This window comes from Mercenaria mercenaria, chromosome 18 (assembly GCF_021730395.1).
Source record: "Mercenaria mercenaria strain notata chromosome 18, MADL_Memer_1, whole genome shotgun sequence".
Lineage (NCBI taxonomy): Eukaryota > Metazoa > Mollusca > Bivalvia > Venerida > Veneridae > Mercenaria > Mercenaria mercenaria.
Window position 1 is genome coordinate 42,565,374 of NC_069378.1, and position 24,514 is coordinate 42,589,887.

At 33.3% G+C, this 24,514-nt stretch overlaps 1 protein-coding gene and 1 long non-coding RNA gene across 2 annotated transcripts; one reads left to right on the plus strand and one right to left on the minus strand.

Annotated features, from left to right (window-relative positions):
- The first annotated feature begins 1,959 nt into the window (after positions 1-1,959).
- LOC123539249 (uncharacterized) lies at positions 1,960-4,307 on the plus strand. Its single transcript, XM_045323808.2, has 3 exons — positions 1,960-2,287; positions 3,730-3,792; positions 4,016-4,307. The coding sequence occupies exons 1-3, from the start codon at positions 2,102-2,104 to the stop codon at positions 4,109-4,111; spliced, it is 345 nt and encodes a 114-aa protein (XP_045179743.1). The 5' UTR covers positions 1,960-2,101; the 3' UTR covers positions 4,112-4,307.
- Positions 4,308-14,710: 10,403 nt separating this feature from the next.
- On the minus strand, positions 14,711-23,611 carry LOC128550451 (uncharacterized). Its single transcript, XR_008368295.1, has 3 exons — positions 21,317-23,611; positions 20,588-20,721; positions 14,711-19,937 (listed from the first exon to the last, which is right to left on the minus strand). It is a non-coding gene; the product is annotated as an uncharacterized LOC128550451 (long non-coding RNA).
- Positions 23,612-24,514: the final 903 nt, after the last annotated feature.

A 24,514-nucleotide genomic window follows, 5' to 3' on the forward strand; every position in this document is an offset into this window, starting at 1 on the left:
TTAAGCAGATTTTGAAAATTATTCAAGAAATTCTAGCAGACGGAATTAACATATGAGAAACATTGCCTTTCCCTTTAAAATCGTTCGTCCATATTAACATAGTGTATTTTTGTACCATATAATTAACAAATAAATAGCGACCTCCAGATGCATGTACATGGGCGGTAAGCAAAATGGACCGAAACGACGCGCTGGCCAATAAGCTGTCAAAATACAAAATGGTTTGACCAATATATACGGTTTTATGGACTGTATGACGTCTTATACCGAAGGATGAGTGAAAAATGTACAGTCGGGTGTTATTAAATGTACAGTCATGCTTCAAAGATGTAGGTCCATAAAGCATGTACTCATTGCGTAGTTTGTCTTTTATAAGGGATATCAATAAAGATGAAACAAAGTAAGACTTTTGTTAAAATAAAAGAACTGTATGAATAAAGCTGTGTTTTCCATTGTCCTGTTTACTTTTTCCGAAAAATTGATATGTGTTTTCTTTCACCTTAGACTAGAGACGTACCCTAAACCCTCTTTACACAAGGGAAATAATCTGTTAAAAGGGTGAAATTGTTGAGTGAACACCGTTTGTGAATCATAATCCTGTCCATGCTATATAAATGCAGTGGAAAACTAAGCCATGTTACCTGCTATAAATGATGACACAGTCATGCATCTAACAGTCCTAAAACTGTTTTCTTAGATTTTCTCATATTTTTAGATATTTTCCCATATTTTGACGCATACATATTGTTAGCAGAGATTGTTCTCTTTCCAGCAATAGATTTCTGTGTGTTTTAACTTTTATAACAATGTCGTCTGTTTGTTGACAAATTTCTCCGCCCCCCCCCCCCCCCCCAAAAAATGCCACACTTTCCCTAGGGCATTAAAAGATTTGATCTTTACATATTTTTCTTCACTAAGTGCTGACCCTTGCAGTACTTATGCATGTTTTTTCATGCCAAGAGGTAAAAAGTGAACCTAAGCCTACAATAAAGTTTAGCAGAGTTGTCTCCATTTTTCCAAATATTTCACCCAGTGTCATTGTTTTCAGCTCAAAATAACTCATATTTTTCAGAAATTGATATTTTAAGTATTATTTCAGACTGTTTTGCTTTGATGCATTTAGCTGCACATATATCTAAAACGCTTATTTGAAGTTTTGTTTTTTTTAATTTAATGCCTACTAAAACTGGTTAATTGTAAATACAACATTAAGCTAATTACGTCATTTAAAATTTTCAACTCAGTGAAAATATGTTTCAATCTAGTTATGTAATATGAAAAATTAATTGAATAGCTTTATCAACTACTATAATTTTCATTTCCCTAAATGACCGTTCTTTTCTTATTTCCATGCACAGTGAATATAAAACACACAAAAGAATCAAATTTTTGTAACCAAGTAAAAAAAATATAACCAGACTAAATATATACCTTTTGCAAATGGTTGGGTTTGGCATTCTAAGCAAGGATGTAACCGCTGGAGGAAGTATACTCTTGGTACGGTAATAACATACAAAACTAAGATCGCTAGAATTTATTTATTTTTTGTTCTTCTGCAGACAATATGGCTTTGATTCGGTTCCTTATTGCATCAAAATTACTAGGAATAAAGGCTAATTACAAATATTGAATTTATATTCAATTTGCTAGACCTGTTTTTTTTTTCCTACAAATATATTATTTAATAACAGACATAGAACTACGTTTTGGAAAGCTTTGTTTACTGGTTTGCAGTAACAGATTGGCCTTCTTCAAACCCATGATTATTAATTTTAGTTGAAGTGAGCCGCAACACCGCCGCCAATTATGTATTTAACAGAAGGTAAGTACAAATAAAAAGGATATACTAGATAATAAACATATCAGGTTTTTACAAGTAAAAAAACATTGTTTACATTATACTGCACAACGCGTGATTATCACCTGTTTGTTTTGACGTTCTTTCCGTGCATATCTGCATGTCGTCTGCTAATAATAATATAATCGTAATAAGAATGCGTTATGAAACGTGCAAATAAAGGTGATGGCATGTAAATAAATACACACATCAAAAAAGCTCCCTCTGTTGAGAGTACGTTACAAATCATCATTACATACGACGATGGAGCTGGATATATCAAAGATTTTTATTTTATTTGCATTGGTATCAAGTGTTTCCAGTGTGCCTAATGAAGGGTGGAGAGAAGTTCCTGTAAATTTAAAAAGGGCCATTGGATCTGCATCCGAAGCGGCAGCCGATCGAGGTGTTCGTTACATTAGCATGTTGAAAGCATACGAAAAAATAGATGTAAGTGATAATACAAAAAATATGTTGCAACACGTGTTAGTACTGTTCGGAAAATTCTAATAAATACATTTTACAGTGTTTTTACAGTGTTATATCTGCATGGCATAATTTATTTCCTTTTTTAAGGAAGTTGCATATGGTGCCACGGTGTATATTTCAATGTTAGCAACTTCTCCATTTCAGCATCTTATGATTTTGTTAAGTTAGATATTTCAAAAGCTTAAACAGTACGAGTGATAATCTCTTTCAATTTTATTAAAAACAATATCCTTGTTTAAGATGCATAGCTTTCGTAAGAATATATATAATCATTCAAGCTTGTATCTTTCACTCTGTCATATTAATAGAAGTGTTCATTTTTATTGATTTCTTTTATTCAAGTGAGTTTCTAGTATAGACTTGAATAGTATATGTCACTCAGCTCGAAAGTTTTGCAATGTCATGGGTTTCCCCAACACTATTATTTTTCAAATTTTATTATATTAGGTTTTCCAATGTTTCAGATTCATTTTCTTACTGTAGCCGATTATATGTATATTTATGCAAAATTCTGTGCTCTTTTCATTTAATGTTACAATAAGTCAATCGTTTTGTGGCCACGGAAAACTGTGCAATCAAAACATTTTTCGTTTTATATTTGTTTCAGTTTCTTTAAAAAACATCAAGTTCACATATACTCCATATCTGACTTTTGTACGGATACTTAAATTCATTTTGAAATTCGTCTGATGAGCTGAAGGCAAGAGCATCATGACATAAAAGCATCATGATATACTTGGCGACGTTGTTTAAAAACATCATCGCATACGAAACTTCGGTCTTTATGTATTTGTCTTTTTCTTTTTATGTTAAGTCAAGTGATTTGAGGCGACCAAGCAATCGCTGATAAGGTGCTTACTTCCATCTATTTATTGGTATTTCCTCTGAGATATAAGTTTTCGGATATGTCGAATAAATAAAAACTAAACATCACTATACACTGAATGAACTTGTATTGATTGCGTTTTTATTTTTTGAAGATTAATACTTTTTGCACACGGAACTAGTTTTTAATTTAAACTTTACGATATGCTGAGCGATTTGCAGTGTAAACATAACTTTTGACAACTTTCGGTAAAAACTCACGATTTATGGTATGTAATGTGATTTGCAATGAAAGCTACAATGCATACGAAATTAACTTTTTATGTTTATCTTTAATACGTACGTGTAGTTTGAGAGATTGCTTTAAAAATCACCATATTTGGCATTTTCTATATCTTTGTCATGATTCATGATTAGTACATTAATTGGTTTGTTGTGTAAACTTCTTTTCAATGAAATTGCTGCTTTTGTTGAATTTTAAAGCTTTACAGTGTTGATTTTCAGTGAGAACATTTTCTGCATATTAAGGATATACTTATTTTCATGCATTTTAATACTTTTCATGTTTCATATTACAGAATGTTCCAGGCTTGAAGGAGCACTATTGGGTATCATTTATAGCAGTATCTATAGAAGGAGAAGTAACTATACATACTTCATATTTAGTAAATGATTTTTACAGTTTACAAAATAACCTAATTTGTTTTTCAACGTTTTTACTAAGAATGAAAAATTCATTTTAAATTTCATCGCAAAACCTAAGGTTACATGTTTTCTACTGGCAATCATGGCATAGTAGGCTTTAGAAGCTTATGTCAAGGAAGCTCATCTCAATTTTTCTATTTATTTGTCCATTTAATTCAGAGTCAAGAATGTGAGGGAATAGTTCTGTGGACAGGGCTTAGAAGGATAGTGAAACGTGCCAGTTGTAAACCATGTACCACAGGGAAGATACGTTGATGATGCATGAAGATATTTTTCATGTGGCCACAAATTTTGTCTACGTAAATTTTGATGTGAACACGACAGGGACAATTTATGATGTCATTGAAATTACAAAAAGAATTTTAAAACATACTTGTACCTAGAATTCAAAGTCGAAGAATAAAATTTGTAAATAGATTAATCATTAATTAATATTAAATTTTCAGAATAGTATCGTTTACAAATATTACTTGAAGTAAATTTGAAATACCTTTCTCACCAAAGTTCTTATCAGAAAAAGAGATCTCATAAATGGCATGGGCAAGTTCACGTAACTTTAAACCATGCTGATAATACATTTTCTATTATGAAATAATGCGTTTTGGGGAAAACATGCAGAATTGAAACAAAGTATTTCATAGAAAGCCCTCAATCTCGGTACATCAACCAAGTGTGCTTTACTGAGATTCTTCAGTCATGTTCGGAATCAAATGGCAAAGAAAACACTTTTTGTATTGACCATACAGTTTAATGCAACGTCATGAAATTGGAATAAAAAGAAGAGAAATCTCCCTCTCTCTATATATATTCTAACTTTCTGTAAATATCACAGTAATATGATTTTTAAACCCTTTTTAAAATACCAAGACAATACCTGAAGCATTCTTAAATATGTTGTTATTTTAGATTTTATAATCAAATTGTACATGTTTCGGAAGAAAATGATACTAGGCACCATGCCAAAATGGGGTCTTGAGATCATGTTCGATGTTTATACAAAAACAAACGCAAAACTTCCTTATATTATCCCATCAAACATTGTTAATAAAGGTAACGATCAATACTGTCGCAATCAAAGTACAATGAACCTGGTAAAACAAAATGAGCGGTTAAAATCCCAGTTCATGCGAGGCTACTTCAGCAGACTAAGGGTCGGACTCATAATACCCGATTTACGTAGGACCACGCAAAGTGTGTCAGACGAAGTTCATGCCATATCTGATGTTTCAATAATATAATTGAAAAATCTCTAAAAATGTATACGAGAAGATCTTAAATCGTAATATTTCTATTCTATAATATGTACCCGCGTTCTACAAGAATGTTTTAAAAGGCTGATTAAGATCTAGATCTGCAATTATCGGCATGAGGTAGCGCAAAGATGAGCATACTACTCTAAACTGTGCAAGCAGAAAATATGAGTGTGAGTTGAGTGCATTGCCCTTATATCATAAAGTCTATGAAGTGAATTTCATGACATAAGTGTTTAACTTGAGTCTTGAAATTAAACATTTGCTACAGAATCAAAGTTCCTCAAGTATCATTATTCAGCACTTGTAGAAACGACAGCATAGCCAACATCAGGCTCCGTCCATATAAAAAACACGCTGTAGAATATTCATCCTCTATCATGCAGAAAGATCACTTCCATATATCAACAAAATTTTAATTTATATGAAGATCTTTCGGAAGAAAAGAATACGACCAAGCAAAATAATAGCAGATTCGACTTGACTGAGTCTGTTCATTAGAGTTAACGGAATGTGAAACATCTCTCACACCCCTTAGCAACGGCTTAAGCGGAACTCTATTACAGTGGTTTTAAATAGACTCCATGATCCAAAAGCAACGAGTAGCCCTGGAGGTCCCTTTTGACTTACGACTTTTGACTTATGGTTTGTGACTTTTTACTTATGATTTGTGACTTTCGACTTATGATTTGTGATTATTTCTGACTTTTGACTTATGATTTGTGACTTCTCACTTGTGATTTGTGACTTATGACTTGTGACGGAATATTGCCGGTCTCTTCAACCACCAATTACGTGTTTCCTTCTGGCAATCATGGCATAGTAGACTCTGTATTTTTTACTGGTTTTAAGGTGATCAGGAGAGGATTTATTGCGCTTTCGTTTGTTGTTCTGTTTGCGCGGCATTAATTCTCGATAGCAGTTATACAGTTATTGTCTTTTTCCGTGATAAATGCTCACCGTTAAATTATTAATTTCCAGTCACAATAAATATTCTCAACATATTGTACACATTATATCCTTGATATCTAACTCAATTCGGGTTAAATTCCAAATTTTCTACATTTGTTTTGTTGGTTTACAAAAATGCCGCCATATTGTTTACAACCGGAAGCTATCAATTGGCATTTATACGGTAAAGTACACAATTAGGCCACATCGTAACGATTCGTGTAAAACAAGTGGTCCAATATACGTTATCTAAATTGTTTCCATGATACGTTTACGTGTACTGGTACTGGTACAGCAAAATTACAAGAATTGAATTATCTGTGCATTAGTACATATTCTGAAATGTGTTATTGAAATACATCTACATAACCTCCAGTTTTTTTCCTGGTTTCTTCATGAATTTTTATCAATAAAACTCATTCTAATATTTTTTGATCCGACGAGATTTGTTTCCCTTTGACTGTTGCGTGACAGATGGTACAAGTTGTTCAGTTGTACTAAGACTGTAAACAGATTTTACACGTACTTATTGAAGATAATACGACGTGTAGATTTCTGTTCTCTAACTTACAAATATAAACGCGAGTTGTTCGCACTATTAATTTAATTTAGAATAAAAGTATATGAGTCATTTAAAGTTAGTTTCGGCAATGTTAGTGATTTTTTTTCTATACGTATACGGCGGCATACACGTTTACATATCAGTAATGTTATTGCGAAATGGTGTATTACAATTGTAACAACAACAATAGTTTGTCCGTAGAAGTATCTAGAGCATTTCAAACCTTTAAATTATAGAAAATTATGTCACGAAGAAATGAACGCGATGACAACTTTTTAGTATTGTTCATAGTTTCGACCTTTTTGTTCTAACGAGAAACGAAATGCTATTTCAATCAATCAAAAACACCAATGATTTTTTTTCTAGAATAACCTTTTGTTAAACTTTTTATAGCATCAGTTTCGTTTAGGGTTTGAAGCTTTAATATATGATATTTTGAAAATACACAAATATAATGAAAATTTGTATCATATTTAAGCAAATAATAAGAGATATCTATACGGAGCCAATTTATATCATACTGTCGGTAATTTTTACCACATTCAAGTAATTATCGTAGGTATTACACCACAGAATATACTGAAATCCGATAACAACTATTCCACCTAGAGGGTGAGCTATTTGGCCAATTGATTCGATTTTTTTTCTCTATCTTCAAGTCGTCAAGTCGTGCCCAATTGGATTCGCAATGAGATGTGTAAATCAGTGCAAATAGAAACAAATACAGAGAAAATATATGTAAATTTCAGTTTAATACGATCCTTGAAATTCTTACGACTGGCAAGTGTCATTCTTGCGACTAACAAGTTTTAAAGTAATAAGTATATTTTATCTACCCTGTAAACAGAAATCAAAGAAAACGATGAGATAAAGAACGTAAATATGACCAAAACACTGAACCCGCTTTCCCGCTTACTGTGTAGTAATATTTTTGAAATTGTTTATCTCATGGATATAGGTTTAGCAGAAGCTTCTTGTTATTTATTATTTACATGTCTTCAAGAGCAAGACGTAACATAAACTGAGAAAAAAAGATACGTGAGTTTCTTGTAAACAAACTCCTTGTGTTTGAATGTATTCGTTCCTCAAAGTTTGGCTTTGAATATGTTAAAGCAATGGTAAGCGGAAGCGATGAAATCTAAGTTCAGCAGAAAATGATAGCGACTTCACGATTGATACTGACTTTGATAAACACGAATATAGACATAACGTCATGGTTGTAGGATAAAATAATTTAATCAAACAGAATGAATTCTCTGAAAACGTTTCAGATAAAGGCCACCACTTTGAAATTTGTCTCAACTTGAGCTTTAGGAAATACCATAAATTACACAAAATTTATTAAAAAACTGCACGGTAAATGTTTTTAAAAATTTGCATATAAGTGCGAAGCACTGTAAACTGTAAGAATATACCAAGCAAATGCCATTTTTTAAACATTACTATTAGGGGCCTAATACCTTAAGCGAAACTCTGAATGGACTCCATGATCCAAAAGGACCAGACAATATAACAACACGGAATTCAGGTACGAGGAGACATTTTACAGCCGCGACACGGCACTTCGACATTGCTGATGTGATAGTTAATAAAATCTCTTTATGAAGATCCTATGGAAATAGAAAATTTATGAACCATTAACACGAGTAACTCAGACCATATAAGGTAACAATACTGTATATCGGTCAAAACGAAAAATAAACATGTGCAAAATATAGAAAACAAATGTCCACGGGCAAATGCCATGATCACTTGGGCCCATAAGTTCATCTATGGGGCCTCCACGGCCAAGTGGTTAAGAACGCTGACTTCCAATTACATGCCCCTCCCTCGGGACGTTTAATTCTTCATGTAAGGAAGCCATACAGCTGGCTTATGGTACTACCCAGGTGTCCGCTCGTGATGAAATAATGCACGGGGTGCACCTGGAGTCTTTCTCCACTATCAAAGTATGACCTATAATTGTGTCGGTGCGACGTTAAACAAAAATTCATCTATATTATACAATAACATAAAAGTAAATAACATTTAATCTTAATTTAAATACTGAAATCATTAATTTGAGAATATTGTTTTAAATAAACAATAATGAGCATATATTTTAAAAATGTTGAATTAATGAAAAAAGTTATACATGTTAACTGTGTACAGTTATGTTGACTTATTAATACAACAAAATAAATGATTTTAATAATTTATGTCTTCACATGTGCTGCAAAATAAAGGTGTTGCTCATCGCTTTGTAAATATATTACTTGTAATATCACAGAGACCGGACAAAAATGTTTGTTAAAATGGGTGTACCAAGTTGTAAATTAATTTGAAGCAGCATTTTCAAATGAATTTAGTTTTGTTTTTAATAATTATAGATGTTTTGAAACACAAATGAAAATAAAACTGTAAATGCAATGAAACGCAATTCGGTATAAGTAATTTTCTCAGGTGTAATATTCATTTGTTGTGTTTTAAGCGACAAAACATGTACTTTTCTTAGGTAGTATGTTCTTTTCCCAGTTCGGAGTTAGACGGAGTTAAACCATAGTTTTCATATTTAGTAACACAAAATATGATACACCTACATTTTCAAGATAATATTGTTTAGTAAACATCTTTCAGAGACTGTCTAGAAAGCATTAAATCTGTTTAAAACTGTTCATGCTCTAATGCATTAAAGATTTGTTGTAAGAACTCTTTCAGGTAAACCTGATCATCACAGTATTCGTTCACATATTTTATAAAATTATATGCTCTCTATAATATTCCATCGTTTATTACGTAGGTCCGAATGGAAAATTGCTGTCTAAAAAAAACCATACGTGTCCTAGTAACATGATCTGTTTCTTTTTCACTGACTTAGGCAATACTATAATCACTAATAATGACCTTTAGGTCATAACTAAAAAAAAAAAGAAAACAGAAATGGGATTCATTTGTTTTAATGTATTGCGTAGGTATAGAAATTTATGCAAGTAATAAATGTAAGTTTGTTAACTTTACCAAAGTTTAACTCATTTTAGTTAAAGCTATTGTGTCGTATGCACTATAAACAGAAATGAGTCACAATATTCTAGTTCATTATGTGTGTGCTCTTAACATGTTCAACTCGGCACCTTCAAGTAAACAAAAAATGATAACAATGATGCAGAAAATACATTATTACCAAGCTGTCACCTAATGTGAGGTCACAAGTGGGAGATCGCACAGTCGTTCACGATTTCCGATAATAACAGAACTATAGTTAATATATATGTTTATATGTATAACTGCAAGAACATCCCAGCAAGTCGAATGACTTACCCCTCACCGATATTGGTTCAAGCCTCACTCGGGCCGTTAAATTCTTCACGTAAGGAAGCCATCCAGCTGTCTTACGGAAGGTCGGTGGTTCTATCCATGTGCCAGCCCGTGATGAATATTTAAATAAGGCACGGGGGAGCCCCTTGAATCTTCCTCCACCATCATGACTGGAAAGTCATGCAAGTCTTTACAATATTGTTTAATAAATTTCTTGATAGTGGTATTGTTCTCTCAGATTGGTCTGAGGCTTATGTAACACCAATCTTTAAAAAAGGTTAAAAGTTTCAAGCTTCCAATTATAGACCAGTCTCATTGACATGTATAGTTTGCAAACTATTACAGCACATTGTGGTCAGTAATATTTTGAATCACTTAGACAAATTTAACATCCTGATGGACAACCAGCAAGGTTTTCGTGCCCGGCGAGACCCAACTTGTGGGTTTTATTCATGACTTAGCTAAATCAGTACAGCGAAGCCAAGTTGATGTTGCCATCATGGACTTTAGTAAAGCATCTGATGTAGTTCACCATGGCCGGCTCTTATTAATATTAGATCATTATGGCATCAGGGGCTCCGCACATTCCTGGATCTAAGCTTTCCTAGGACATAGAACACAAAAGGCGGTGGTAGATGGGGCAACATCTGGCTTGGCTCCTGTTATATCAGGCGTCCATCAGCGGTCAGTCCTGGGACCTCTACTATTCCTGCTCTACATAAAAGACCTACCCAGTTCTGTATCTTCCAATGAGAGTCTTTTTGCAGAAGACTGTGTTATGACTGTGACTCAGCTCAACTGCAACAGGACCTTAACTGTCTGTCATTATGGGAGCAGAAATGGAAGATGTCCTTTAACGTGAGCAAATGTCATATTATGCATGTTTCTAGACCCAGTAAATACTGTCTATACCTTACATGATCTGCCTCTGTCTGTTGTCAGTCAAGCTACTTACCTAGGTGTAGAAGTAACATCTAACTTATCTTGGTCCCCTCATATAAACAAAATATCTAATAAAGCATGTCACAAAGTCTTGGTTTCTTAAAACGTAATTTACATTCTGCTAAGGGAAGTACCAAATCAGCTGCCTATAACACCATTGTTAGACCAACTGTAGAGTATTGTTCAAGTGTTTGGGATCCTTATCATCAGAAGGATACAGATAAATTAGAAAACATTCAGAGGCAAGCTGCGAGATTTGTAATAAATAATTATAGCAAGACCCCGGGCACAGCCACAAATATCCTAACAAATTGAAGTTGGAATTTCCTCCAATCCAGAAGGAAATATAGTAAGTTGGTTTTATTTTATAAAATGGTTCATAATTATGTTGATGTCGATCCTAAACAATATCTCGCTCCAATCACTAGACAATCTAGACATTACCATCACTTAGCTCAGCAAATACCGTCTACCACAGTTGACTACTACAAAATACTTCTTCTTCCACAGAACTGTGGTAGAGTGGAATATCTTACCATCACATGTAGTCAGTGCTGAAACAATCAGCACTAGCTGCATCGATGTTCCAACCATAATTACTATTTATACTTGCTTTTATCCTTTTTTTAACCCTACTAGTATTTCTTTCTCTTTGCCTGCACAACAGCTTATGTATGTACATGTTTTTACACTTAGGGCTATAAGGTGTTAGGTTTTGCACCTATTTTATCACCAACTGTCAGGGAGTACTAGGTGGACTGAGTAGCTTTGGAAACCTGGGAAACCTGATAGTCTTTCACTTCTTAACCCCTCCCCCCCCCCCCCCCACCCCCCACCACACGCATTGCCAAAATGTATGAATAATTGAACAAGGCCATTATCGTAAAAGAAGAAGAAGTCGCCTTATGAACTATAATTGTGCTGGTGCGATGTTACACCAAGCAAACACAAACAAAATACCGGCAAGGGGCACAAATACACAAAAAGAATGAAAATTGTCAAAAAAAAAAAAAAAAAAAAAACTTTCGGGCCGGAGGATGTGAAAAGAGAATTAGCGTAAACAAACAGTTTTTATATATCATTTACTCGCCTACATACTTTAAATATTTATGTATATAAACTGGCTGGAGTAAGACATTTATAAACTTTTGTCTATGATTAATACATAAGCAAACAGTCATTCGCGGTCTCACTGATGGTCAAGCGACATTTGGAATTTGACAGGATGAAATTTATTGGTATTTTTAAGAATTCAATTATTTTACCTGTATTTTCCAGAAATGTATAAATAGTTTCCTCTTTACTGTTTCGAATATTATCAATGATAGATATAATACCTTAAGTGTTAGTTATTACAAAAAGTAAGTATTTGATATCTGTAATTCTAAATAATGAAATGATATTCTATTCTTACTTGAAGTTGTCAAAGACAGTGTTTGATATCTTTTAATATTTAGTGAAAAGCTAGATGATCATTAGATGACGTTTAACGCGATTCCAATATAACTAACTTACAGACAGTAGGGATTTGATTCTTTGAAAATGCACCAAGTCTGATTATGTGTATGTAAAATGAATACACCAAATAGCATAGACATAGCATCTTAAACAGTATGTGCCATTCATTTAAATTTCGTTCTAGGATAAACGTTGTCGGGAAGATGTTTTGTGACAATTTTATACGACTGCAGCCATTTCTACATTTTTGAATGAATATTTTTTACAATCATTTCCATGATTTGTTATGTTTAAACATATACCAATATCTTTTTTCGAAATCAAACTGTATAAGTAAAGTCTGTTTCAAATAAATCACAGAAGCAATAGACAGGCTGAAACAAGCTACAAATTCCAGAAGCGCCCTTGGTTGAGGAGTGTATATTCTGCGAAGTATACCAAGGATAAACTACTCTGCGGCTTTCTGGTCATGTATATCACGAATGGAACATACGTTTCTGTTAAAAGTGATTTTATATGGGACAGGTGTATGCAATATGCTTTAGGCGTTTTTTTATATATATATTTCTTATGGACAGTCTAAAAAGTTTCTGAATTCCCCTCGACTTGTTTCATTTTCAGGTGGCCTACAAGTTTCATAAAGGGTATCGTCTTTCGAATAACAAACAATGAATTGTGTAATCAAATTGAATTATTGGCAGCCTTTAATGTAAAGAATTTACAACAATTGAAAACTAAGTCCAAAAACGGCAATTTATTGAAAATTAACCTGAACCTGCACCATAAATTTACTTTTTCTTCAAATAAATATTGAAAATACATAATTGTGCATGATTTGATAGAAAAGTATGGTGTTAGCAACAACATCCAAAAGTTATTACCGAAAGTTAAATATCCTCAAGTCACACTAATGTGTCATTTATAATAAACAGAACATACGTATATCCCAAAGGTGCTCATTTATTTCAATGAAGAACTAAATATGTGGCCGCAAATAGTTATGTATGACAGTGTATTTTGAAAGTATACATGTTGTTCAAGACATTTCGAAATGTCAATAAATTCAAATTATGCGATGGTAAGAATTTATTTGCATTTTACAAAATTTATAAGCGTTAAATTCATAAACACGTACGGATGACACACACTACAAAAATAATGATGATATATAACGGTTACTAAGAATAACAATTAGTTATTTTTCTGTTCTGTGAATACGTCTGTGTTTTAATTTACGCTTTCCACCAGTATTAACATTTTTTTCTCAGTGTGTATATTTTTTTCTAAAACGTTTTAAAAGTGGGGTGTGTCACAAAATGAAAACAATGATAGAAAAAACATCATCCATTCATATATTCATACTGTTCTAATACCTGGAAATTCACATTGCAAATGGTCTAGATCTTTTCTCAGTACAATAAGCAATACCACTCAGCAAAAAATATAACTGCCACATCCTCATATGACTCATATACCAGATTTCATCAACAGCACTACGTTTTGGACTTCTTCACATGTTACACTGAGTAGTCACTTCCTGTTTGGTGTAATCAGTCCTATATGCTGTTGGTAAGCCGTTGAAATGTTTCTCCGTATCCACAGGACAATTTCAGGTATTTCAGGAACGACAATAAACCCTAAATCAACAATGAATTTGTCTTTAGAAGAAAACTATTAGGAATATTTGTAAATGAAAAAAGCCATGCCACTTCGCTAGTGTTCAAGTCAGTTTACACAAAATTCACGAGTATAACATTTAAAAATATATTTTCGTGCACCTGCATAACCATAGCAAAACAGTTCCTCAGCCCCATCAGGTGTCTGAAAGCTTTGATTTATTTTGAAGCCGGTACATAAAATGTCACAACTTGTTGATATTGAAACATCATTTCAATGAAATTTAGTATGTATATCATTCTATATTCTCCTTCATACCTAGATGTGATTCAGTGTATTATTACGCCAAAATGGGATGTATGTGGGTGTACAACTACTTTTTGGGCCTGTTTTATTAGGAAAAGCGAACTATTGAGAATGAGTTCCACTGGAGGTTTGCTGTCGCATCACCGTCAATTTTGCATCTAAGAGAATTGACTCCATTTCTTTAATAAAGTATAAATGAAAAGGATATGAGGTATAATAACAAAATATTCTATCAGCATATCCGTGTATAACTAAATAAATTTGTCAACATCATAAGATAAAGTCAGTCGTATTTAATCAGGAAGTTTCCGTGCAATTTGCCCGTCGCTTGCCAATAACAGAAATAGAAACGTGCAGGTTTTTTCTGCACATTACGCATATACCTTGTGACAAGTACGTTTCAACTATCTTAGCCAATGACATACAAACTGTGACGTAAGATATTAAATCTAATGAAAACTAGACAAGGGCAAGGTATATAAATATAAATATATTTTAAAGCAAGCGAGTTAAAAGGTTCTCTCTATTTGATACATGATAAATTATTACCGGAGATAATGTTGAATATATCAAAAGTTTATATTATACTTGTCGTGTTATCAAGTGTTTACAATGTTTCTTCAGAAGGTTGGAGAGAAATTGGTATAGGCTTATGGAAGTCTGTTGGATCTGCGCACCTGGCGGCAAAGTATCTTAAAGTGAGATACATTAGCATGTTGAAAGCATATGAAAAAATTAATGTAAGTAATAATAGAAATATGTATGAATAAGGAACTTAAATAATATGAATAGATTGGTGTCTCCCACGTGGTAGTATTGTTCGGGAAATGTTAATATATTATAACAATGTATTACATCTTATACCTGCGATATATAAGGCTGTTATAATTGTGTACTGCCTTTCAGGATGCTATACAATGTATATCGTGTGACGATTCAAATTTTATCAGGAACTGCCCCGTAATTGAAACAAGTCAGATTAATAATTAGCTCTAGCGATAGTATCGGTTTTCAAGAGTAAATTTAATATTTTCTTGCCGTTTTCATTCATTCTACTTAGTTTAGGCTCGTGAAGTTTCACAGAAGTTAGCCGTAAACGCGGAATAAATCTGTATAGGAGACACGGACGTTGAATTTTTGTTTTCAGTTAAATCATCATAAAGCAAAGGAATTTTCATATTTGATACTCAACAGTTTGTTGTAAGATCATTTATCTACGTGCAACAGGAAATGAGATGAACGCCGAAGTTTCAAGACATTTGTGACATCGTGAAATCTGGTGATTTTCGAAAAGATGGAACAGAAAGTTTCTAAACCTTTTGATCTAAGCCAGTTCATAACCTGCATAAATGAGCTTTTGTGTTTTGTGATTTAATCAAAATACAGGTCATTGTGCATTTTATGGCTGGTGTAAATCAATTATAAACAAAACATGATGACCAAACAAATCATTGCAGGAGCCCAGTCCGACAGTATCTGTAAGTAGCTTTGTTAATTTACAAAAAATTAGATTATACCATGTAAGTAAAGGGTAGTCGGCAAGATAAAATCGTTACACAGCTTGTTGGTGACAGGATACGGGATATACGCTGTCTTTGCTCGAGCCTGATATGGATTTTCGAGACAGCGTATATCCCGTATCCTGTCACATACAAGCTGTGTAACTAATAATACATGTATTTCTAAGATACACAGTGAAAAGCTATAAGCAATCATCTATGAACTTCGAACAGAGACTGATGAAAAAAATCTTCAACCCCTTAAATATTGATATATATTCAATGAGTTAAATAAATTGAGAGTTAAAACAAAACTTACTTCATTTTTCTATTTATCAAAATAGTAGCACAATTTGGAGAAAATCAAGACATTGTCTTAATTCATTCGACATTATAGATAAATATAATACGAGAGAAGATAGGTTCTCAAATGTTTGTTCCATTTATAAAAAAATCGAACTAACAGTACGTCAGCATGCATATCAATGGGTAAACGTGTGTAGCACACGTGTAAAAAGAATACCACTCTGATGTGGAAAACTTCCCAAGTGCATGCTTTTGTTTTCAATGAGTACTTGTTATAAATGTTTCCACTTCGGATGAAATGCACTACATATATAGAATTAGGACTACTAAAATTATCAGTCAGTTGTCATAAACTGATGTATTTTGATATGACCTAGTTGCATTGAGTGAGCTTATTATCTCTTAGCTGCCTTCCAACGGATTTATGTATTCCCGTACACCAGACATATACGGGAATACACGGTGTTGTATACGATCAGAATAACCCTTTTTAGAATTTCCCGTATTTCAATAATATACGGGGTATCGTATACTAAGAATTCCGTATTTCATAGTATACGGAAATCCGTATTTTATTAGTATACGGACTTTTAAATATACAAGCCCCGTACACGCCCGTATTTTAGTTTTCCCGTATTTCTTCCCGTATACGGGTAATATACGGGATCCCGTACACTCCCGTATATTAACTCTTTTTTCGCAGTGTGAGCTCTTGCAAAGGCAGATGAAATTCAAATACAAACAAAGTTCTTAAATACGGCTTGCTCAAATGATTTAGGGATATAATTTAAGTAACTTAAAACAAAATCGTTCTTACCTACTTTGAAAATAAGCAAAAACGTGGTTGTAAACCAAAAAGAACTTGTCTACCAATCACAACATTTATAATACTAGTCAGACCAGTCATCCTCAGAACAATGCGAGTTATTTTGCTTTTACAGATATGTCACTTTATTATTCGTTTTGTCAGACTCTTACTTTTGACAATGTAAAACCTAGTTTTGTTGTTGAAAATGCACTGATATCATAACAGCAACTCTTATGAATACACGTATACTCGATTACAATACACTCTTTTGTAACCATTTAATATTTCATACTCGAGCAAGAAAGTTTAAACTATGTTACGCAAGTGAAGTACTAAGACAATAGATAAACTGAATTCTACATTTCAATTACCAACATGTATCAAAATACTCGTATGAAAGCATATTTGGCTATTATTATCAGACTGGCAATATAAAGTTTGAAATACCATTCTAAAAAAACGGATTCTGTGGATTCTGTGGATCACCCATGTTCTCTTTCTCCGAGAAACACTCGACAAGCATACGTTCTGGATATAAAATAAAACAGAAAAACAACAGTCATTAAAATGTTAATTTCAACTCACGTAGCAAGCACAAATTTAAATCAGTACTATTTATAATTGCTTGGATGGTAGAAAAGGACAACAACGAAATGTAAAAGCTATGCATTTGCTCAATTATTGTTTGATCATTTACAAATTAAAACTGATAAAATTGGGTCCATGCCACTATATATACTAAGTTCTGTTTAATATCTAATTTGGAATATATTTTTCTCTTAAATATATTCATTACAGTTTTAAGTTTTGTTTTAACTCTTAAATTGGTGAACTTTGAGAAAGGGTTTTTAAGCACAGTTTTTGAAATGCGATTTGTTTTGTAAGGCATCTGTATCAATATTAAATTCATTTTTCCTCAGGTAGACAACTGTCTGAGATGAACAAAAGCACTATTCCTTGTGGGTTTTTACACACTTACAGACCGATGTTTCATTCAGTATGAAGTTCAAGTAGGGTGCCCGGCAGTGATACTTGCCATGTACATAAACCTACCCGGCAGGCAAACGCCAATATCGAAATAACCTTCGTGAATAAAACTATAAATTGGTCGAAACCTTAGTGTATAATCAGCTGTATATCCGTATATACACCTATCAGACTGACTATTTCGAAAATTCGACAGAGCAAGCGGGAGAGAAAATGTAAAATGTTTTGTTCATATTTGCGTACTACTTTATCTCCTTGTTTTGTATAAATTCTGCTACGTTACTACGCTTATTATTTTGTTACTTATTAATCACCAGAATGAAATCTGATGATCGTGTCAAACTGAAATATTGACATATCAGCCGTGCCATGAGAAAACCAACATAGTGTCTTTGCGACCAGCATAGACCAGCCTGCGCAAACAAGATGTTAAACCTGGCACGAATCCCTCCTTAGTGTGTCCTTAAGAGCGCACTCTTTACTACTTAGCGTGTCCTTAAGAGATTACGTCATACAAATTGAACGACAGAATATAATCTGAAAATCTATGTATTGTTGTAGCTACACTTTGCCAATCATATTTTTTCATTGAGTTTGCATGAACCCCGACAAATAATTTCTTATTACTACGTTAGATTTCCTTCCCTTTTGATAACAATTTAATTTCTTAAATTGTACATATTTTGTTTTGTACGTTATCAGGCCTAAGACCACAGTTATTTTTACTATATGTTCTATATAGGCACTGGACACTATAGCAATTTTGCATGCATTCCAACCCCTATAAAAATACCTGAGCTCAACAGAACTATCCAAGAGAAAAAATTCCAGCCACAGTAAACATTGGGTTGACCGGCTCTTTTTTCCACCATTTTGAACCAAATCACATGCGTATGAAGAATACTCTCTAGATGGCCGCAAACAGGCAAAACAGGCCCTATCAAAAAGTCATGTTATGCATATTCTGACATTTTTATTCTGTCTAATTGTACATGTACCTACTATTTCATATCTCCTCTATTAAATCATGCCATTTATTGCAGGTCTTTCACTCAAAAATTCACCAATATTCACCATCAAACAGAGGAACTATTTTCCGCGTAACCACTTCCGTATTGTGGTCAACCAAGGGCAAATAACTGTGGTCTTGTGCCTATTTAGACCTATTTTTCTCTCCAAACTAAAAAATATTTTACCAGTATAATCTCAGATGTATAGCAAATTAAATCTGAAAGTTACACTTTTGTTGAACTATGCACTAAAATTTGACAGCTTCCAATGTTACACATGGTATCGGTCAAATCTGAGCAAAAAAAAGTTCGCGTACTTTTCAGATGAAAAAAACGCAACATTCTATAACTTTTTTGTTTGATGAGATTTTCACCCAAAATAAAAAACAGCATGTTTCCTTAATATACATCTATCCAAATTAAGAGCCACTTCAAGTCTGATTACAATATCACTGTTCCAATTTTAAGGAAAACTATTCATATTACAAAAAGCACGTCAAAACGCGGAGTCTACTCACACGAAAAAGTAATATGTGAACTAAGAAAAATCCTGTAGCTGTCAAATTTGCCTTTTTTAAGCAGCCCAGTATGTGGCAAATATGAGAATGAATAGCTTTTGTACATATATGTGTCATATACTTTTCAGTGATCCTTCATTTATGGCTACCCTAGGTAAAATGAGCCAAACAGCTCTGAAAAATCCAATATGTGAGCCTACTAAAAAGCTTATGAGTCTTTCTGGAATGAATATTTCACTCAAATCTTACAGTTTACAGGCATTCAGTGCACTCTGTAAATGAAACATGCACACCATGACCATTTACACTGCACAAAATCTTACACTGTGTATCACAGCTGAGCATTCTGGCAAAACAGCCCCTATCTCTATAAAGAATGATTTTAATGTACATCACTGCCTGCTGAATGTTCCAAACTGGCTTAATTTCAGCAAAAACCTTAATAAATATCAACCTGAGAAACTACAACTGGTGCTCCTAATTTTTCCTGTGACTAATATCAATGGAAGTGACCCTTCGTGTGACCGAACCAGGATCTTCTGTGTGACTGGAAGGCCTTCGGCCGAACAACATCTGAAATATGAGTCGAGCTAGTCATAATTTCTTAGAATGAATACTTAATCAGTTTACATGATTGTATGTATGTGCAAACTATATTTCAAAACAATCGGACTGCAAAGAAAGTGTGAAATGCTAAAAAGTGCCCCTCAAAGCAACTTTTCTATGAATATTTATATCCGGTCTCCTTTCCCCATACTGAAACTGTCATAATGTAATATAAAACCTCAAATTCAAGTCTTATGTAAGTAAAATGTGTCATAACAAACAGTCTGAATAACAAAACTATCAATCACAAAGCAGTCTGTCCAGTTTCCTTGCTTTACTGACTGCTAGATCTGAAGCATTGTTTACTATTTTCAGCTGAAATTAGCTACAATCTGAACTGAGTATTCACACTGGGAATACAGCTTACTGCATCAACTATTATGAACAGATTCCTGTCCAATTTCATGGTAACTGATTATAAATGTTTTCTCACTACCACACATGATTTAGAAAGTAGTCATTATGGCAAAACTGGCTGAAATAATGTTATTCCACTACAATTCTATTTTCTGGCTTTTTTTCGCTTGCCGACGCAATTTAACGAAGTCTATTAAATTTTACAAAATCACAGGAAGTACCTGATCTTGATTAAAAGCATCTAAAATGGAATTATTTACCCATTCACAACACCGAACAACTGTCTTCGGTCAAATCTGAGAAGCTGTAGACATACATGTACAAAGGCGGTCAATCCCCGTCTATGCGACAAACTTCACATTGTCCGAGCGCTCTCATTTCAGGTTTTTAGGTACTAAAAGTGTAAGAAATCCAACAGAATAAGTAAATATACAATTCAGGACCTTAGATATGATGATTTATACTCAATTAAGCATTAAGGAAACCAATATGCAAGTCTAGTGTGTGAAAATCTGCCTGTTTTCCTTCAAAATCAATTAAAATATGCCAATTTCAGGCCTAATCTGTCCAATTTTCAAGCCCTTGAACTGATTTTTCTTGCACAGATTATGATTACACATATTTCACTACTCAGACTGTGTGTACTGTGTAAATTCAAGTAACCAAAAGAGCAATTTTATGTAAACAAGAATAGAAAAAAATACATATCTGACTTTAGGTCAGATTTCCTCAGTCGCAGCTCAAATTTCTAAAAAATAAAAAAAAAATCACATCGCGGCATTTGTAATACCCCATTTTGTTTTCCGCATACCGGTTTCAAACAAAGAACTTATAAAAATGCATTTCATGCATGAAAACCTACAAAATTAGAAAAAATCCAGAAATATGTAAAATGAAAGTAGGATTTTTCACAAGTTTCAAGTGCATGTATACTTTTTATCCAAACTGAAGCAATTTCAGCAAATGTAATGATTAATCTAAATATTTACCAGATTTCTATGCCTACCAGCCATTCACTGTCAAAATTTCAGCCATGTAGATTGAAAAATAACAAAAATATTGACAATTTACTTTCTGACATTTTCCACTATATCAGGCCTAAGACCACAGTTATTTTTACTATATGTTCTATATAGGCACTAGACACTATAGCAATTTTGCATGCATTCCAACCCCTATAAAAATACCTGAGCTCAACAGAACTATCCAAGAGAAAAAATTCCAGCCACAGTAAACATTGGGTTGACCGGCTCTTTTTTCCACCATTTTGAACCAAATCACATGCGTATGAAGAATACTCTCTAGATGGCCGCAAACAGGCAAAACAGGCCCTATCAAAAAGTCATGTTATGCATATTCTGACATTTTTATTCTGTCTAATTGTACATGTACCTACTATTTCATATCTCCTCTATTAAATCATGCCATTTATTGCAGGTCTTTCACTCAAAAATTCACCAATATTCACCATCAAACAGAGGAACTATTTTCCGCGTAACCACTTCCGTATTGTGGTCAACCAAGGGCAAATAACTGTGGTCTTGTGCCATCACCAAGCGGCGTTATTATACTTTCAACGCTTTTCCTCAACGATAAATACAAATTGAACGTCATTAAGAGCGAATGTAAATATAATTTATTATCAAATTCTTGACTGCCTTCTTTGTTGAACTGACAAACAATTTGAATCATGTTACAATATAATAGAAGCAATTACATAACAGTATCGTTAGAAAACGGGGATAATTAATCACCGAAACCGGTAAAAGAAAAGAAAGAAAAAGAGAAAAAAAGAAAGAAAGAAAAGAAAAAGAAGAGAAGAAGAAAAAAATAAGAATAAAAATAGAATAAAAAAAGAATAAAAAAAAGCATAGTATTTGGTAAAAATTGCCGGCAATATTATATTATTATCATTACAGTAGATTGGCTCCGTATAGATTTGTCCATAATCTGCTTTAAAATATGAAACAACCTTTTTTTTAGATTTTATATACTGAAGTTTGAAACCCTAAACGAATAGAATATGATATACGTGAAGAACCCATACCAAATGTTGATTCTATTCATATTTTCAAAATTTGCACCCGTTTGCTCCTTTCAGATATATACGTAAGTCATAAAATAGAATATATAATAATACAAACATAAACGTTTAACAAAAGATTATTCAGGCATCACAAAAGTGTTTTTGATTCTTAAGTAGCATTTTGTTTCTCGTTGATAAGTTTATTGAAATATTGTCGTCGCGTAGGTTTCCTCATTGAATAATTTGCATGAAAATTAAAAGGTTTGAAATGCACAACACTTCTAAGGTCAATGAATCATTTTGTACAAAAACGACAGCGGCAAAATTATATGAAATGTTCATATTGAAGTTATTATAGTCATGATTAACTTATGAATATATATCCATGTCAAGAATACAAACCATTCTTGTTGTTACAATTGAAAACATACCCGTTTAAAGATAAACCATTTCGCAATAGCATTGCTGATATGAAAACGACGTGCAATTATGCAACTTCTAGTGTTGAAACACCAAAACATCAACCTAGGACAGATTTACGTCTGATGCAACGTGACAAATTAATAAAGCATTAAGTCGGAAATAGGAAAAATGCGATTGAAAAATGAATAAACAATCCGGTTTTGATATGAATCAATTGAATTTCTGTGTGAAAAAACACAACATGTACTAAATGTTATTGTAACAACCTTATAATACATCAAAACATCTATGCGTTTTCTAGAATTAATAGATAAACTTGTTAAGTCTAACCTTAACCTACTAACATTTAAATTTCCACAACTACAATTTAGCATTTGTGTAAACTCATTATTTGTAGCAGTGCACGCTTTTCATGAAAAGGAAATATGATTCTGAATACAATGGAAATTGTTACTACCACCTAAGCTATTGTTATTGATCGCGCCTGGAGGCCGCGATAATATGGAATAGGTGAAGTATATGCGCGCTGGAGAAAATATTTCATGATGGACCTCTGAATTCTTTACTTATGGGTGAAACAGGTCTCATAAGCGTAAATACGACTAGCTTCTTCTGATTATAAAACATACCGTACGATTTGTTGTGAATTAACTGTTGTTGTACATTTTGTAGTTCAACCGACACCCTTGTTAATAGCAACATTTAAAAAACACGTTTTTTTTTCATCCTCAAGTAATAAGTAAGTAGACTCACCCAGTGTAATCAATAACCCACAATTGACCGATCCCTCTGGTACAGTATCAAGACGCATAATCTAACTCTATATATAGAGCGCCTACTTCACCCGATTTACATTCGGAACATTTTCACGCGTTTCGGGCTTTATCGTATGTTTAACATGGGATTTTTGAACCGTCCAAAGCTGTTGGAAATGTTTGTCTCATTGTTTATTTTTTTTTTAATAAAAATGTTACTGCTTTCATTGTCTACCACTTTTTTCCACCCTTGCCTGAAAAAACAGTAATGTGTTTGTACACTGTTCAGACAATTGTGCTCTGTTGAAATTTAACCAAACACAAGTTTACCTGCATAAACAGAAAGCATGATATCTTAAAGGTATGTCACTATATCTGTCCAGTACTGGACATTATGGTAAACGCTTCTTTCCTGCACAAATGACAATTTCGCAACTTCTGTCCGGTTTGTACAAATTTCTGGCCGCGATAAACCATTTGACTTGTTCGTAATATTGTATATAACAAATAAACAAATAATGGCACATTACATAGTTTGCTATGTCGTTCCAGCAACGAAAAATTGAGGAAGGCACAACTACATAACAATATTTACTCAATTTGTCCTGATTAATGCAGCGCAGAAAACGAAAAAAAAAACAACAACAACAACAACAAAATACATTCATCGCAAACAGCGTCTTGTAATTCTGTCGTTGCATCGGGACAAACAAAATGCGATAAGGAAAATAGGAAAATTCGCAATGTCGTTGTGTTGGGAGCGGTTAACACGGCATAAAGACAAATCAAATTTTATCAGCTTATCAAACTTGATTTTTAATTTAAATTTATTCATTTGTTGTTGCGGGAGCAAAAGAGCGATACGACAACTGAATTGTAAATATATAATGTCATTGATTAAAAAGCAGCATAACATTTTACAGAACGATGGAACTGGATGTACTAAGAACGCCATTAAAATGGACTACGAAAGCTCGGACATT

Excerpts from the sequence above, each read along its gene's own strand:
- LOC123539249 (XM_045323808.2), top strand. The coding sequence starts at position 2,102 with ATGGAGCTGGATATATCAAAGATTTTTATTTTATTTGCATTGGTATCA. Across the intron at positions 2,288-3,729 it reads AAGCATACGAAAAAATAGAT|AATGTTCCAGGCTTGAAGGA; the intron begins GTAAGTGATAAT and ends TTCATATTACAG. Across the intron at positions 3,793-4,015 it reads CAGTATCTATAGAAGGAGAA|AGTCAAGAATGTGAGGGAAT; the intron begins GTAACTATACAT and ends CATTTAATTCAG.